The 14,887-nt window shown below is 36.0% G+C and overlaps 1 protein-coding gene across 1 annotated transcript in view; it reads left to right on the top strand.

The window, feature by feature from the left end:
* Positions 1–14,887, top strand: part of LOC137648037 (tyrosine-protein phosphatase non-receptor type 4-like) — a 72,067-nt gene that overhangs the window by 24,918 nt on the left and 32,262 nt on the right. Inside the window, exons 5-8 of the mRNA XM_068380980.1 lie at positions 1,307–1,427; positions 2,068–2,155; positions 3,384–3,536; positions 8,273–8,347. Of these exons, the coding sequence (XP_068237081.1) occupies positions 1,307–1,427; positions 2,068–2,155; positions 3,384–3,536; positions 8,273–8,347 (437 nt within the window). The remainder of the gene's footprint in view (positions 1–1,306; positions 1,428–2,067; positions 2,156–3,383; positions 3,537–8,272; positions 8,348–14,887) is intronic.

Below are 14,887 nucleotides of genomic sequence, written 5' to 3'. Positions count from 1 at the left end.
TAGATGATATTGTTCCTAGAACCCCATCATAAATTATATTGATTCCAGAACTTCATTACAGATGACATTGTTCTCAGAACCCCACCTTAGATGATATTGCAAACATTGTTCCCAGAACCTCATCATCATAATTGATAATGTTCCCAGAACCACATTATAGATGACATTGTTCTCAGATCCCCACCTTAGAGGGATATTGTTCTCAGAACCCCATCACAGATTATATTGTTCCAAGAACCTCATCACAGATTACATTTTACCCAGAACCTCATCACCGATTACATTGTTCCCAGAATCCCATCATAAATGATGTTGTCCCCAGAATTCCATTACAGATGACTTTGTACCCACAACCCCATTACAGATGACACTGTACCCATAACCCCATTGTAAATAACATTGTTCCCTGAACCCCATCATAGATAACAGTGTTCCCAGAACCCCATCATAGATTACATTGCTCATAGAAGCACATTACAGTACAGATAACATTGTTCCCTGAACCCCATCACAGATAACTTAGTTCTTGAACATCATCATAGATGACCTTGTTCCCACAGACCTATCACAGATAACATTATTGCTATGTTTATTTGATGTTTATATTAAGGTCCGTAATTTTGTTCTGTCGAATTAGATTTTGGTTAATTGTGCCTGTGATTGGTAGAATTAAGTCTTGTGCTCAAAGGTGGAAGAATAGTTAAGGTTACACATTCATGGATTGCTCAGTCTTGATTAATTGTGAATAGGATATTTTCATGCTATCTTTGATAATGCAGGGTCCTTTCCTGACAAGGGACTCAGTGGCCAAATTTGATTGGTTCTGCTAGGGTGTCACAGCCCACCTTCCCCTATCTTCCACCTCAAAGGAACCTTCCTATGCTGACTCCCCTACTGCCGCTACCTCAGTGGTCACCATAAGGTGACCCGAGGTAGCAGCAGGGCCTATTGTAACTGGGTCACAAGCGACAATCGCTTGTCATTAATTTCTATTCCTAGCATTCCCTTTTGCCTCATTCATATTTATCCTCCTGTACATTTTGTACAATTTACATACAGTTTTATGGTACAGTTTTTATGTTTGTGTACGTTCAAATGAGTAAATATACAGCAAAATAAAGAACAGTACAGTATGAGTATATAAGGAAAGTGGATTGGTATGAGATACAGTATATCCATTTTAGATACAGTTTTATGATACAGTTTTTATGTTTGTGTACGTTCAAATGTGTGAATGTACAGTACAGTATGAGTATATAAGAAAAGTGGATTGGTTTGAGATATATGAATTCAATGTTTATTTCAGCTGAGCTCGGTGATTACAGTCCAGATGAGCACGGAAACACCTACCTCTCTGATATGAGACTCGTCCCAAATCAAAATGATGAAATAGAGAAGAAGATTATTGAACTACACAAACTACATAAGTAAGTCGTTTTAAACGGGTGTAATCTCCTGCATCCTTCAGAGGGAAGGAGGTACTTAACATGTCTTCTTTATTAGGCAGTTTTAAGTAACATTTTGTTGATTTTATATCCAATGTTGCTGTTATGATTAAGGAAATTTTTAAAATATTATTGTACTTGACCACTATAAGGATGTATAGAAGAATATTCTTTTTGAAAATGGATTTGTCTATATAAAAATTTGTCATCTTTTTTTTTTTAATTTATAAGATTCTTTAAGGCTAAAATATGCAGTTCATAATTATTGAATGATAAAGGTTCATTATTTTGGTTTTTGTTTTGTTTACAGAGGGAATATTCTTTTTTAAAAAATGAATTGGTCTATATGATAATTTGTAATTTTTTTCATTTATAAGATTATTTAATACTTAGATATGTAGTTCATAATGATTGAAGAATAAAGGTTCATTATTTTGAATTTTTGTTTTGTTTACAGAGGGAATATTCTTTTTAAAAATGGATTTATCTATATAATAATTTATTATTTTTTATTTATTAGATTATTAAAGGCTAAGATATATTTATTAAAGACTAAGATATGCAGTTCATAATTATTGAAGAATAAAGGTGCATTGTTTTAATAATTTGTTTTTGTTTACAGAGGGCAAACTCCAGCTGATGCAGAGTTCAATTTCTTAGATCATGCTAAGCGGTTAGATCTCTATGGCGTCGATTTACACAAAGCAAGGGTACGTCGATATTTGATCTTTCTATAGTTTCGTCAAGTTTGACTCATTGGGCTGGTAAATCCCATCCCTTTGATTATTATTATTATTATTATTATTATTATTATTATTATTATTATTATTATTAATTGCTAGGCTACAACCCTAGTTGGTAAAGCAGAATGCTATAATCCCAGGGGCTCCAATAAGGAAAATAGCCCAGTGAGGAAAGAAAACAAGGAAAATTAAAATACTTAAAGACCAGTAACATTAAAAATATATCTCCTATATAAAATATGAAAGCTTTAACAAAACAAGAGGAAGAGAAATAGGATAGAATAGTGTGCCCGAGTGTACCCTCAAGCAATGATACTGATTATGTTATGCTATTCAGACAGCTATTATATTTTAATCGCATTAAATATACAGTATAGTATTATCAATTTTTCTTTCACCACTATGAGAATGCGCTATATGTTATTAGATCTTTATATTAGACTAATAACTAAATGTATAAATCTAATGAATGTATAAATCTACTGTATGGACTTCCCAACCAAGTCCCCTGACCTTTTCTCGCACAGCTAAAAACACAAAATTCACTAATCACTTGGTTCCTACCATTATTGATTTTTTGTCTTTCATATTTGCTGATCAGTATTTTTGTATTCTCTGTTCAATTCAGTAGTTCAAGCACGAATGCATTGTGAAAATTTAGATACTATGAGCAGGTCTACTACCTTGGGGCTCAAGTTACATTAATTCAATTCCTGCAAGACAGAGTCAAATTAATTCACTTTTCAAAGTGTTATTTAGATACCTAGCATCCCCAAGGCCTTTATACCTATATTCATTCATAAATTAGATTAATGAGTCCCAAGAAGTATAAATATTTTTTGGGGGAGACATAATTCCATAATAAAGTGCCAGGACTTTCAGTATCCCAAGGGATTACTTGCCTGTCTCAACTGTTTGATTAGAGTTCCCATGCTTGAGAGTGCACTCAGGTGCATTATTCAATCTGTATGCTTATTTCCTTAACTCGCTGAGCTATTTTCCCTATTGGAGCCCATGGGCTTTTAGCATCCTGCTTTTCTAACTAGGGCTGTAGTTTAGCAAGTAATAATAATTAGCACTGTCACCCCCATTCAGAAGCTGGCCCTATATACTCCTCATCATGGGAGCAACTATTCATGCCTGCAACATACATATGTATACAGTGATAGATTCTTCAATTAGCATTTCATTTCAGGATTCAACCAACCGCGAGATACACTTGGGTGTAACTGCGATAGGTCTGGTTGTGCTCCAAAATGGTATCAAAATGAACACCTTTAGCTGGGCGAAAATTGTCAAGATATCCTTTAAACGGAAACAGTTTTTCATCCAGCTACGGAGAGAATTGGTAAGAAATTGTATTACCTGTAGAATGTTATTACCTTTTATATAAACTTTTATCACAGCAGTTGAATTTCTCATCTAAGGTAGTTAGAATACATTTGGTCTACATTACTTGTGCATTGTAGATCATTTACCTGATGATTCAGCTCATAATAATACACTTGTTTTTATCCATCATATGCTTTACTATAAAAGGCATTGGGATTGATAAATTATTATAGATATGAGTTTATATGGTCTTGTGCATTTTCATGATTGCAAGGTTTTGCATTTCAATGGTTTTCATGTGCTGCAAGCATCAAAATTATATAAATGCTTCACTGATGAAAATGGCTTGTGTATGCACCTTGTTATTAAAGACAGATAGGGTAAGCAATATCCAAGAAGAAAGGAAGCTCTAACTACCTTCAATACTTTCCTTTACTGGTTCTTCCGACCTTATTTATACTGTGATTGTTATTTTATTTTCTCTTACCCTTTTATTCTTTCATTTCCCTCAATAGTAATCATGTAACTGTTGGTATCCTTTTCATTTTGATTTCTACCTTTTGTCGTGATAGCGTTTTCCTCATCTTGGTGACGGTGTAACATGTTTGCTACATGATTGATGTATAATGATTGTGCTTCTAATTATAATTTGTTGAAATTATGTTTTCACTGTTGTTGCTACATTTAACCATGTTTTGACCAAGGTTAATTTCATGTAGATCAACTTTCATGAAATTAATGACTTTCTGAAACTTCAGGAGGATAGATGTCATAGTCAGACTATTCATTCTGATGAGTTCAGTTACATGAACAAGATTAGTCTGGTTTTGTATCTTCTTTTTTTATCTGGTGCTGGATACTTTTCCATGATATTGGAATAATCATGTGAGGATTATTGCAGGAATCTGGGATATTAATGGGTTAACAATAGAACCAAATTGATATAATGATTATCACAAAATGACTTATGGTCTTCATAGGCTACACACTTTATTAAATTTCTTTCCCTTTCTGGACTTATTGTGCTCTTGAGTAAGCTTACATGGCCAATGATAATTACCTTTACCAAACAGATATTAAGAGACTTTGAACTTTGCAAGAATCGTAATATTATAATGCATAAGCAATAGCATCGAGAGTGATCATATACCACAATTTATATTTTTATCTCAAATGTTAAATTTACAGTTGCAGTATCTTATTAAGGTACTGTATTCTTGATATTAGGATCTTGTTGGGTTACCTTAATCTGCAGAAGGATAGTCTTCCTTTGCTTTTGTCTGTGGCCAGAATTGTGGCCATCTTTCATACACCTTGGGTTATTTTTCTCACGCTAAATATTGCTTGGTTTCCCAAACAGTCTTCTCTTCAGGTGTCCATAACCATTTGTTGACCATAGATGGTGTTTTGAATTCCCAATGATAGGGTCTACATGCTAGCTTCTGCCTGAGAAATTGGTTGTTGCTGCTGCTTTCTACCGCCTTGAAGGAAATTGATAGCTGAAATGATAGACTTGTGTTGAGCCTTGGGTACTGTTTCTGATCACAATTATTGTATTGCCCCTTAGAAAACCTCGTTGTTTTTCTCCACTAATCCGTCAAAGAAATATTATCGACTAAATCTTTTGTCTTGGGTTTATCTACCAAGGATTAACAAAAAAGATGCTCACCATTGTAGAGAAACTTCTCTACTTTCCAGTTTTCCCAGACTTAGATACCAATACCTGGTGTCGTGCCATGACTTATCCTAGCAAAGTTTAAGACAGACTCATATGTAAGCTTGCACAGTGATGCTATAGCTGAGCAGCTCCAACTTCCAGATAGGACATGACAGACACCAAAGAAAAGTTGTCTGCCGAATGTTGATATCCACCATCCTGAATGTCTGGAATTAAGTAAATCATCACCATGATGCCTTTTGCTTACTTAGGTATCTAATATTTTTTGGTGAGAAAGATCTCACAACCCCTAGTGGTTCTCTGAAATCTTCAAACCCTTTAAGGTAACCTTTTAAAAAGGGATTACATTCTTAGGGAAGGGTGGAATCCCCCCTTCAGCGAAAGACCTCTGGGTAATTCCACACCCATCTTGATAATTTTGACCTAAAAAGGGTGCTTTCTGGAATGGCACTGTCATCCCGACAACATTTCCCTCAAAAGAGCAGTACTGTAATTGAGTAGAATCCTTCCTACACCTGGAGAAGGTATTGTACTTTTCTAGTCATGTATGTAGTAGCAAGAGTGGCTGTTTATGACTTTATATTTTTAACCAGGCACAAATATCTTTATGCCTTTTCATATGTAGCAATTAATGGCGAGCGATTGTGACGCAGTTCCAGTAGGCCCTGCTGCTTCCTCCGGTCGCCTTGGATAACCGCGGAGGTAGCAGCAGTAGGGGATTCGGTGTTATGAAGCTTCATCTGTGGTGGATAACGGGGGAGGGTGGGCTGTGGCACCCTAGCAGTACCAGCCAAACTCGGTTTACTCCCTTGTCAGGCTGGGAGGAATGTAGAGAGGAAAGGTCCCCTTTTCATTTGTTTGATGTCGGCTACCTCACAATATTGGGGGAAGTGCCTTGGTATATGGATGAATATGTAGCTTTCTTACGAAATTATGTTGTAGTTTTAGTTGGTTCCACTTTTGACGTTTCATTACAGTACATTACTTTATATCTGTACATATATTTATTCCTGTTGATTTGTTTCTTCATTTGTGTTGTAGGGATATGGTCATCACTTAAACATTCTTACATGATTTTATCTTACATGGTGACTTTATCTTCTCTCTTGTTCTTATCGCCACTATTTTTCTGTGGAAGATTGTGCTTTGAAAGGTTAAGGATCAGTAGTTATTCCTTGTTTTTTTTTTTTTTTTAAAGTTTCTTGGATATTTACTTTTACCTCTGAAAACAAGATTATTTTGCTTGTTTTGACTATGGTTTTATTAAGTTTGTTAGTCCTCTTGTTAAGAGTTTTATACAAATTGTGATGCAGTTTTTTGTAAGCCTTTAATCAAAAGATGATCTTATAACTGGCAAGGAACAAATTTTAGGATGGATCCCACTTTGGATAAGGGTGGCCTTTGTGAGATTGTATTTCCCAACCTTGTTCAGGATTATATTGTGTGATTTTTGGTTGTTATATAAAGAAATCATTTGACTCTCAATTTTCAGTCTTTTATTTTTAAAGACAAGTGTTTTTACAATAATAGTTTTAGTAAAAAACAAATATGATTTTTTTATCTTAGATATTTCATGTTGTTAATATACTTGTTTTACTATGTTTTATGAAGTTTAGGATAATTCCCCTATGTTTTATCAATTTTAGGATGACATAGATAACATGATTTCATGACAGCCTTTTTTATGTCTTAATTTGGATAGAGTTTGCTCTCTAAGGTGGATGTACTGCACCTTTATATTGTACCTTAGAATTTGAGTATTTAATGTTTTATTTTTTTTTTTAATATTGACATTACAATTCCCATCTTCGAGTTTATTTAAATTTTTTTTGGTAAATCCCAGTTTCCCAAATTGTAATGTTTTTTTTTTTTTTTGGTGATTATCCCCTTCTTTTGATGTGGCTTTTTCTTGTTTTTCTCTTTCTTGTGCAATATACCCTTTTGCAGCTGGAAGGTTCTTGTATCTGCCACATTTTTCCATGTTTTTGCTTTCTTATTAATGGAATTTAAGATTATTTCTGTAGTTCGAGGTGTACCAACATGAACTTCTAAGTTTTTCCTATGAGGAGTGGGATTTACCCTAGTATATAAATATTGCATAAACATTTTTTTTTTAAATATATACAGCACACAAAGCTTTAGGAAGGTCACCCTCTTTTAGTATGCTTTTCGGTGATAACATTAACTTTGGAATCGGTCATCTGTTGTTAACAATATTTATGTAGTAGCTGGCAATTTTTATGGTGGTGTTATGTAATTCTATTACAGCTCATGTACCATTATTTTCTCAAAAACAATATGTATGAAAATAAAGAGAAAATATTGTGATATGGATTTCTGTGTTTAAGTTATACAATTTGTGTTTTGAGGCTGCCTCCATTCACTTTTAATTTCATGCATTAGGTTATTGAACAGATTTTAAGTACTGATATTATTGCTTAAAAAATAGGATGCATTTCAATTTTTTCTATGAGAGAGATCATTCATGTTATGATATTTGGTATTGGTGGTATCTGTAAGTGAAAACAGTATTGACATTTATCAGACTTGGTGTGCTGTGCATGTAAGTACAGTCTATTGCAGTGGTTTCCAACCTTTTTTCTGTCATTTCCCCCCTGCACCTAGTTCAACCAACCAGATTTCCCCCTTCATGCCCTGCCCAGCCCTCATGCCCACTCGCCTGCCTCAGAAATGGGCATGATATTCCAATTTTCCCCATGAATATCATGTCAGTGAGAAATGATATGATCATATCACAATTGAATGGCTAACAACAAATTGCCGCACATACTACGTGGATATTTTCCGCTTGTTTTAGTTAGTAGGTAGTGTAATTATTTCCCCCCTCGAAGCTTCAAATTTCCCCCAGGTTGGGAACCACTGGTCTATTGGTATCTGTTAGGTTTTATTTTTCTGGGAAATTTTGCTTTTTTGGTAGGTTTTAAATGTAAGAAGTCCAAATCCATTTTTATTGGCTGTATCATTTGTAAAATTTTACTATATTTTTGTAGCTTAAATAATTTATTCTCTTTATACTGTATTAGCCATCTCTGGTCTTTCATTGTTCTATGTAGGCAGAGCCAACTGACAGTAGTAACGCAGACCCAAGTTCTTTTCTACAAATTGTCAAGAAAAAACTATATAGGAAGGTAGTAAAATGATTTGTAATGGTTTTCCCAAGATTTTCTGTTTGCTTTACTGTACTTCTAATATTTAGGCCATTATATAATACTGTATGCCCGGGTCTTTTAATTGCATTAGTTTATTTGCCAACTAACATTTGGTGTTTTAGATTATTTAAACATCTTCTGACTGTTCTTTTTTAAAGTAGCATCCTCTTACTGTGTTACAGTGTGTGCTTGAAAGTACTGTAGTGCTGAAAATTAACTCTTTAGTGCTGGATGATTTAAGTTGTTGAAGATATTTGCGCATAGACGAAAAGCTTTTCAAGGTTTAAGGTGATAAATGGCATTTTTCATACTGTCTTATTACCTCCCATGAACGTGTTGTCCTTTGATCCTAGTGAAGATATTAATGAAATATTTGTCCTCTGATCCTAGTAAAGACATTAAGGAAATATTTGTCCTCTGATCCTAGTGAAGATATTAAGGAAATATTTGTCCTCTGATCCTAGTGAAGATATTAATGAAATATTTGTCCTTTGAACCTAGTGAAGATATTAATGAAATATTTGTCCTATGATCCTAGTAAAGACATTAATGAAATATTTGTCCTCTGATCCTAGTGAAGATTTTAATGAAATATTTGTATCGCTTCATTAAAAGTTTTTCTCGTGTGGATATTATATTATTCCGAGTGCAGTAGATTAAGCATTACGTCCCTCAATATGCAGTATACTCCTTCCCGTACTGGAACACGTTTGCTCTGCTGTTCACTAGTTTTTTTGTAGGACTGACATTTGTTTGATTGGAGTGTGAAATGCCTTTTATTTACTTAATAATTTACAATTTTAATTCCTTAAAGCAATTTTTAAAGGATTTTTTTATGTTACCACCAGGGTTGCTTAATACTGTATATTAAATGTTGTTTATCATCATGAATAGAGAAAGTTGTTAAGTACAGATATGTGAGTTTGCAATACTCTAGAAAGTAAACTAATACTCGAGGCATTAATAACCATCTGCAAAATTTGTTCTTCACATAAATTTTACCACTTAACTTTACTCTTTGATAATCTGGTCTTAATCATTCTGTCATTCAAAAGAAATTCTATATACTGTATTTAAAGATTTTAGATAAATAAAGTATATTGGAATTAGGAGATGATGATTGGAGACAAATTGAATTAAAAGCTCAAGGTAGAGACGACTGATGAAATCTAACCCAGGCCCTTTGCGTCAATAGGCATAGGAGATGATGATGAAAATATATTGTGGTGAAAGTAAATATAATGTTTAGAATTTGCCTCTTCAGTCTTATAAACCATATTAAAAGAGTACTAAATGAAAAGAAATTTCCTTGAGACGCATTTAATTAAAAGCTCAAGGTAGAGAGGACTGACGAAATCTAACCGAGGCCCTTTGCGTCAATAGGCGAAGGAGATGATGAAAGTAGATGGTGATGAAAGTAAATATAATGTTTAGAATTTGCCTCTTCAGTCTTATAAACCATATTAAAAGAGTACTAAAAGGAAAAGAAATTTCCTTGCCATATAGCTTTGTTTCATAGTTAGTTTCAATTTGATCTGAATGCTAAGCACAGTATTTTGCAGGTATGTTTTGGGTGTATTATTCAAATGCGCCATGAGTTTGCTACAGAACAAAAACAGACAGATACACTGCTTTTATGAGCTTCAAATATACCCAGATTGTCATACTTATTGATATACCTACTAATCAATAGTGGTGGCCTTTTGAACATGCATCCATTTAATAATGTCTTTAGTTAAGTGTTTAAAAATGATACAACCTGCATTTTTTTTCATCTTGAATTGCAGTTTGGATTGAGATTTTGATATTTAGATTTATTTAAACCCTTCATTATCTCATGCTGAAAGTTGCTCTCACTAAAAGCATGAATAAACTTGATTTTATATTGCATTATAAGCAGTGGTGTTTTTTAAATTAATATATATAATTATATGCGTATGTAAATACATAAATTCTACTAACTGCACTTGACATTTTAAGTAAGTGTGTGAATTTTCATTGATTTACCAATTAGTATTGCATTCAACTGTATGTTAATTTATAAGGGAATCAGCTGATGTTGATTTAAAGATATAATTTTATTTATGACACATTCAGTCATTCTTAAAGGTGTGATTAGATTTGTGTTTCTTGTCAAAATGCGTTCGTACAAGATTCATAGAATTGCCTCATTAGGGCCTGCTTCTGTGATGCTTGAAAGGCAGAACAACCAAGGTTTTTCAAAGAAATTCAACATCTGCACCTTAGGATAGCAGAGAAGGCCCCTTGAGTTGGGAATGATCCCACACTTTCTAACCTACCTACTCAAATTACATGATTCTGTTTGAAAATATTTCATACTTTTGCGTAGTTATTGTAGTAATTCTTTCATCCTTTTCTTTTCATCTTAAGTATTATTCCTATTGGTCACCTAAGTGATAAAAAAAGTTTTTTGTGCATATACGGATACAAATTCTCGTCCTTTAATAGGTGTATGATTTGAGCTAAGCTGGAAACTCAGTTGTTAAAATTTATAACGAGGTGTCGGTAGTTACAAGCGGGTGGCCGGAAAGCCCCCCCTTCTCTCTCTCTCTCTCTCTCTCTCTCTCTCTCTCTCTCTCTCTCTCTCTCTCTCTCTCTCTCTCTCTCTCTCTCTCTCTCTCTCTCTCTCTCTCTCTTAAACCACTTTGTCTTTCACCTCCAAGATACACAGGTGTACTCTCTGTTCAACTAAACTCGGTTAATATCTTTTCTTTCTTCTTCTTTCAGTGTGAGCAGTTGCATTTAATGATAGAGAAACCAAATTTGAGCATGCGGTCTTGCCTTGCTGTTCCTGTCTGTAGGTGTGGAATGTTCATGGGCGTCCTTAGGGTTGAAGGGCATCAGGGCATCCCGTCAGTGGAGAAGCTCGTATTAGTCTTAGCCATCGCTAAACCTAGAGATTCCTCAGTCATCACCCCTTCTGCAGCCCCCTCAGGAGAAAACTGGTGTGATCTCCTCAAGTCTTCCAGAAACCTCTGAAATTGCAGTTGATGACAGATCCTCACCTCCTGTAATTACTTCACTGGCAGCTCCAGGAGTATTCTTGATGAGTATAAAAAGTGCTTTCTGCCTCCTCTCTACCTAGTCTGGAGATGTGTCTATTCTTGGGTGCATGGTGCATCTAAGGAAAGCTGGGGTGCACATCTGGGAGGATAGATTGCACCTGGACTTTTGGTCTTAGGAGGCCTAATCCCTGCATATCAATCTAAAATTGCTCAAAGTAGCTCTTCTAACTCTGCATTCCTTTCAACAACAACTGTTAAGCCATTCAGTAGCGTTAATGAGTGACAGCGCTACCTTAGTGTACATCAACAAACAGGGAGGAACAGCCTCTCACTACCTCTATGAGCTAGCAAAATAAGCCCATTTGTGGGTGAAGAGAATGCAGTAGTCCTGTTGGCACGGTTCATTCCAGACTGGAAGAACATCATTATTGATAAACTCAGCCACCATTGGTGTAAGTCTTCTGACTTTATGTGATTCCCCAGTAATAGACATGTTTGCACCTAGCCTCAAAAGGAAGCTCGCCATATACTGCTCACCAGTAACGGATCAGGGAGTGGCTCTTGAGGATGCCTTCCATCAACTGTGGGATTGTCCCGAGGCTTATTCTTTAACGCCATTCTGCCTGATTAGAAGGATCTTCAACAGGGTTTTGTGCATGCCAAACCCAAGAATTTACCTTAGTGGCACCCAAACCTTGTGATCTTGTCCGAGATACCCAGAGAGCTCCCCATCTGGTCTAACCTGCTGTGACAACCACACCTGCAGAAACATCACAGCTCGGTGACATCCGTGTCTCTTTCTGAATGGAGTTTATCCAGCATCTCCTCTGAAAGAGAGGCTTTTTGCAAGGCAATACAAAAAAGATGTCTCTGCAAGTCCTCGGCAGCAGTCTACCAGGCCAAGTGTGCCATCTCCTGTGCCATGACAGGGACACATCCAGTCGGAGCTTCTCTACAGACGATAGCAAACTTTCTTGTCTTCTTGAAAAAAGAAAAACGCTATTGCTCAACCTTGAGCTAAGTCGTTAGGTTGAAAAGCCTTGGCATCTCTTTATTACGGGAACTCTCATTAATAATGAGGAGTTTCAAGCAGTCTTACCTACTGAGATAACTCAGTCAACCAGCTTGGGACATCCCTAAAGTCCTCAGCTCTTTGAAAAAGCAACACATGAACACTTGAGGATGGCCTCCAACAGGGATCTTACTTTAAATACAATTTTCTTACTAGCCCTGGCCTCAGTAACAGGATAGTGAAATCCATGGATTGTCATACTTGTACTATGTATATCATACCAAGGGTTGGAGGAAAGTCTCCTTTTTCTGTGTACCTGAATTAATAGTTGAGACTCAAAACCCAGCCATTCATGACCCTAGGTTTGAGACCTTTACTATTCGGATGAGTTGCTTTATTGTCCTTTTAAGGGCATTAAAATGTTATCTAAAACATACACAACCCTTTATACCACACCTCCAAAACCTGTTCATTGGCACAGGGAGGAGCAAGAAAAAGGAATGTCTCAAAGAACGCTATCTCCTTCTGACTTCGAAGCTTAATAAACAGAGCACAGAACATCGAACGGATAGTGAACCGGCAGAACCATCCCTATCTCCCGCTCATGAAGTCTTGGGAGTTGGAGCTACCTTAGCCTTCAAAAGGAACCTGTCAATAAATAGGACAAGTTTTGAAGTTAGGAGTCTGGAATCGCCAGACGACCTTCACAGCACCTTACCTAAAGTATTGTACCCATGAGTCTTTCAACACGTCCTCCTTCGGACCTGTGGTACTGGTAGCTTCCTAGCAAGTAGTGTAGTATTCTTAGTTCTTCACAGTTGTGACATCAGTCTACGTTAAGAGCTAGAAAACATGGCCTTTTTCCTCTTTTCTTCCCCTCCCTTGGAGTTGACCATTTGACTCATTATATTGCTGGAATAGACACTAATGCAGGAAAGCTACCATACTGAGTACTATTCTATTATTTAAAAGTAGAACTTAGATCCCCTATCCTCCTAATGATGGGGAAGATAGATATAAATTTAAATTCATTAATCTATACAGTATTAGTTTTATATTCTGGCATGATATCCCAGTGTGGATAAAGGTTCCTAAATTGACCATATGCCTAATATCAGAATCCTAAATCTATCACTTGACACATTTAGGATAATAGATTTGGATGAAACTTGGCACTCCTGTAACTATATAGGCCTGAGTACACCGATATCCCAGGATTTTACAGAAGCCAGTTTTGTCACAGGAACTTTCTCCTGTGGATGTCTCTATCAAAGGATGAGGGTTTGTATCCATGTAGAACAAATCACAGATTTTAAAGATGAATTTTATTTTTCCTGATTACTGTATACAAACCTGAGTCTTAAATTCTTACCTCATCCACCCCACAATTCATAGGTGAAGGTCAAAGTGGCTGCTCAGTGAGCCAGGAAGGGAGGGGGGAGGTGGCGCGTCCCAGCCATCTACTGTACCTGTGACTACCGACACCTCATTATAAAATCTTAGTTGTTGAGTTTCCTGCTTCGCTGATAAAATTCTCCTATTAAAGGATCCAGATTTATATAGTTAGGAAAAATACAAATTATTTTTAACATTTGTGGGTTTTCCATGAGCTCTTCTTGGTAGTTCATTATTATTCAAGTCTAGATCATGATCTTTTGAATGGTTCACATTATCTTTGCAAATAGATTCATCTTATTACTCGTCTCCAGATGTGAATAATAATTTTCTTCATTTGATTATCTATGTCAGGTATCTACTTAAAATATAAGCAGGTGATTTTATTTACCTATCCTGTATGCTTTGTGTATTTTAGCTTTACCTTCAGCTATCTATGTTTGGAAGATTGAAAGACGTGCACGTGTTTAGGGGTATGGCTAACGGTATGTCTGATCATTTTTTGGTGGAAGGAAAATTAGTTGTAGCAAAAGAGTGGGGGAATAGAGTAGGTGGATGTAAAAGGGAGCTAGTGAGGGTTGAAGAGCTAATAAAACCGGGGGTAAAAAGTAAATATCAGGAAAGGTTGAAAATGGCATATGACGAGGTGAGAGTAAGAGAAACTGGTAATTTAGAGGAGGAGTGGAAGTTAGCAAAAGAAAATTTTGTTGGGATTGCAAGTGATGTATGTGGCAAGAAGGTTGTTGGAGGCAGCATGAGGAAGGGCAGTGAATGGTGGAATGAAGGAGTGAAGGTAAAAGTGGAAGAGAAAAAGAGGGCTTTTGAAGAATGGCTGCAGAGTAATAGTATAGAGAAGTATGAAAAATATAGAGAGCAAAAGGTGGAAGTAAAGCGCAAGGTACGTGAGGCAAAGAGGGCAGCTGACCTGAGGTGGGGTCAGGGACTGGGTCAGTCATATGAAGAGAATAAGAAGAAGTTTTGGAAAGAAGTGAAGAGAGTAAGGAAGGCCGGCGCAAGAATTGAAGAGACAGTGAAAGATGGAAATGGAAGGTTGTTAAAAGGAGAGGAGGCAAGGAAAAGGTGGGC

The sequence above is a fragment of the Palaemon carinicauda genome, chromosome 10 (assembly GCF_036898095.1).
Source record: "Palaemon carinicauda isolate YSFRI2023 chromosome 10, ASM3689809v2, whole genome shotgun sequence".
NCBI lineage: Eukaryota > Metazoa > Arthropoda > Malacostraca > Decapoda > Palaemonidae > Palaemon > Palaemon carinicauda.
The sequence above is the reverse complement of the archived record's forward strand: the minus strand, read 5'-3'. Positions and strand labels throughout refer to the sequence as shown.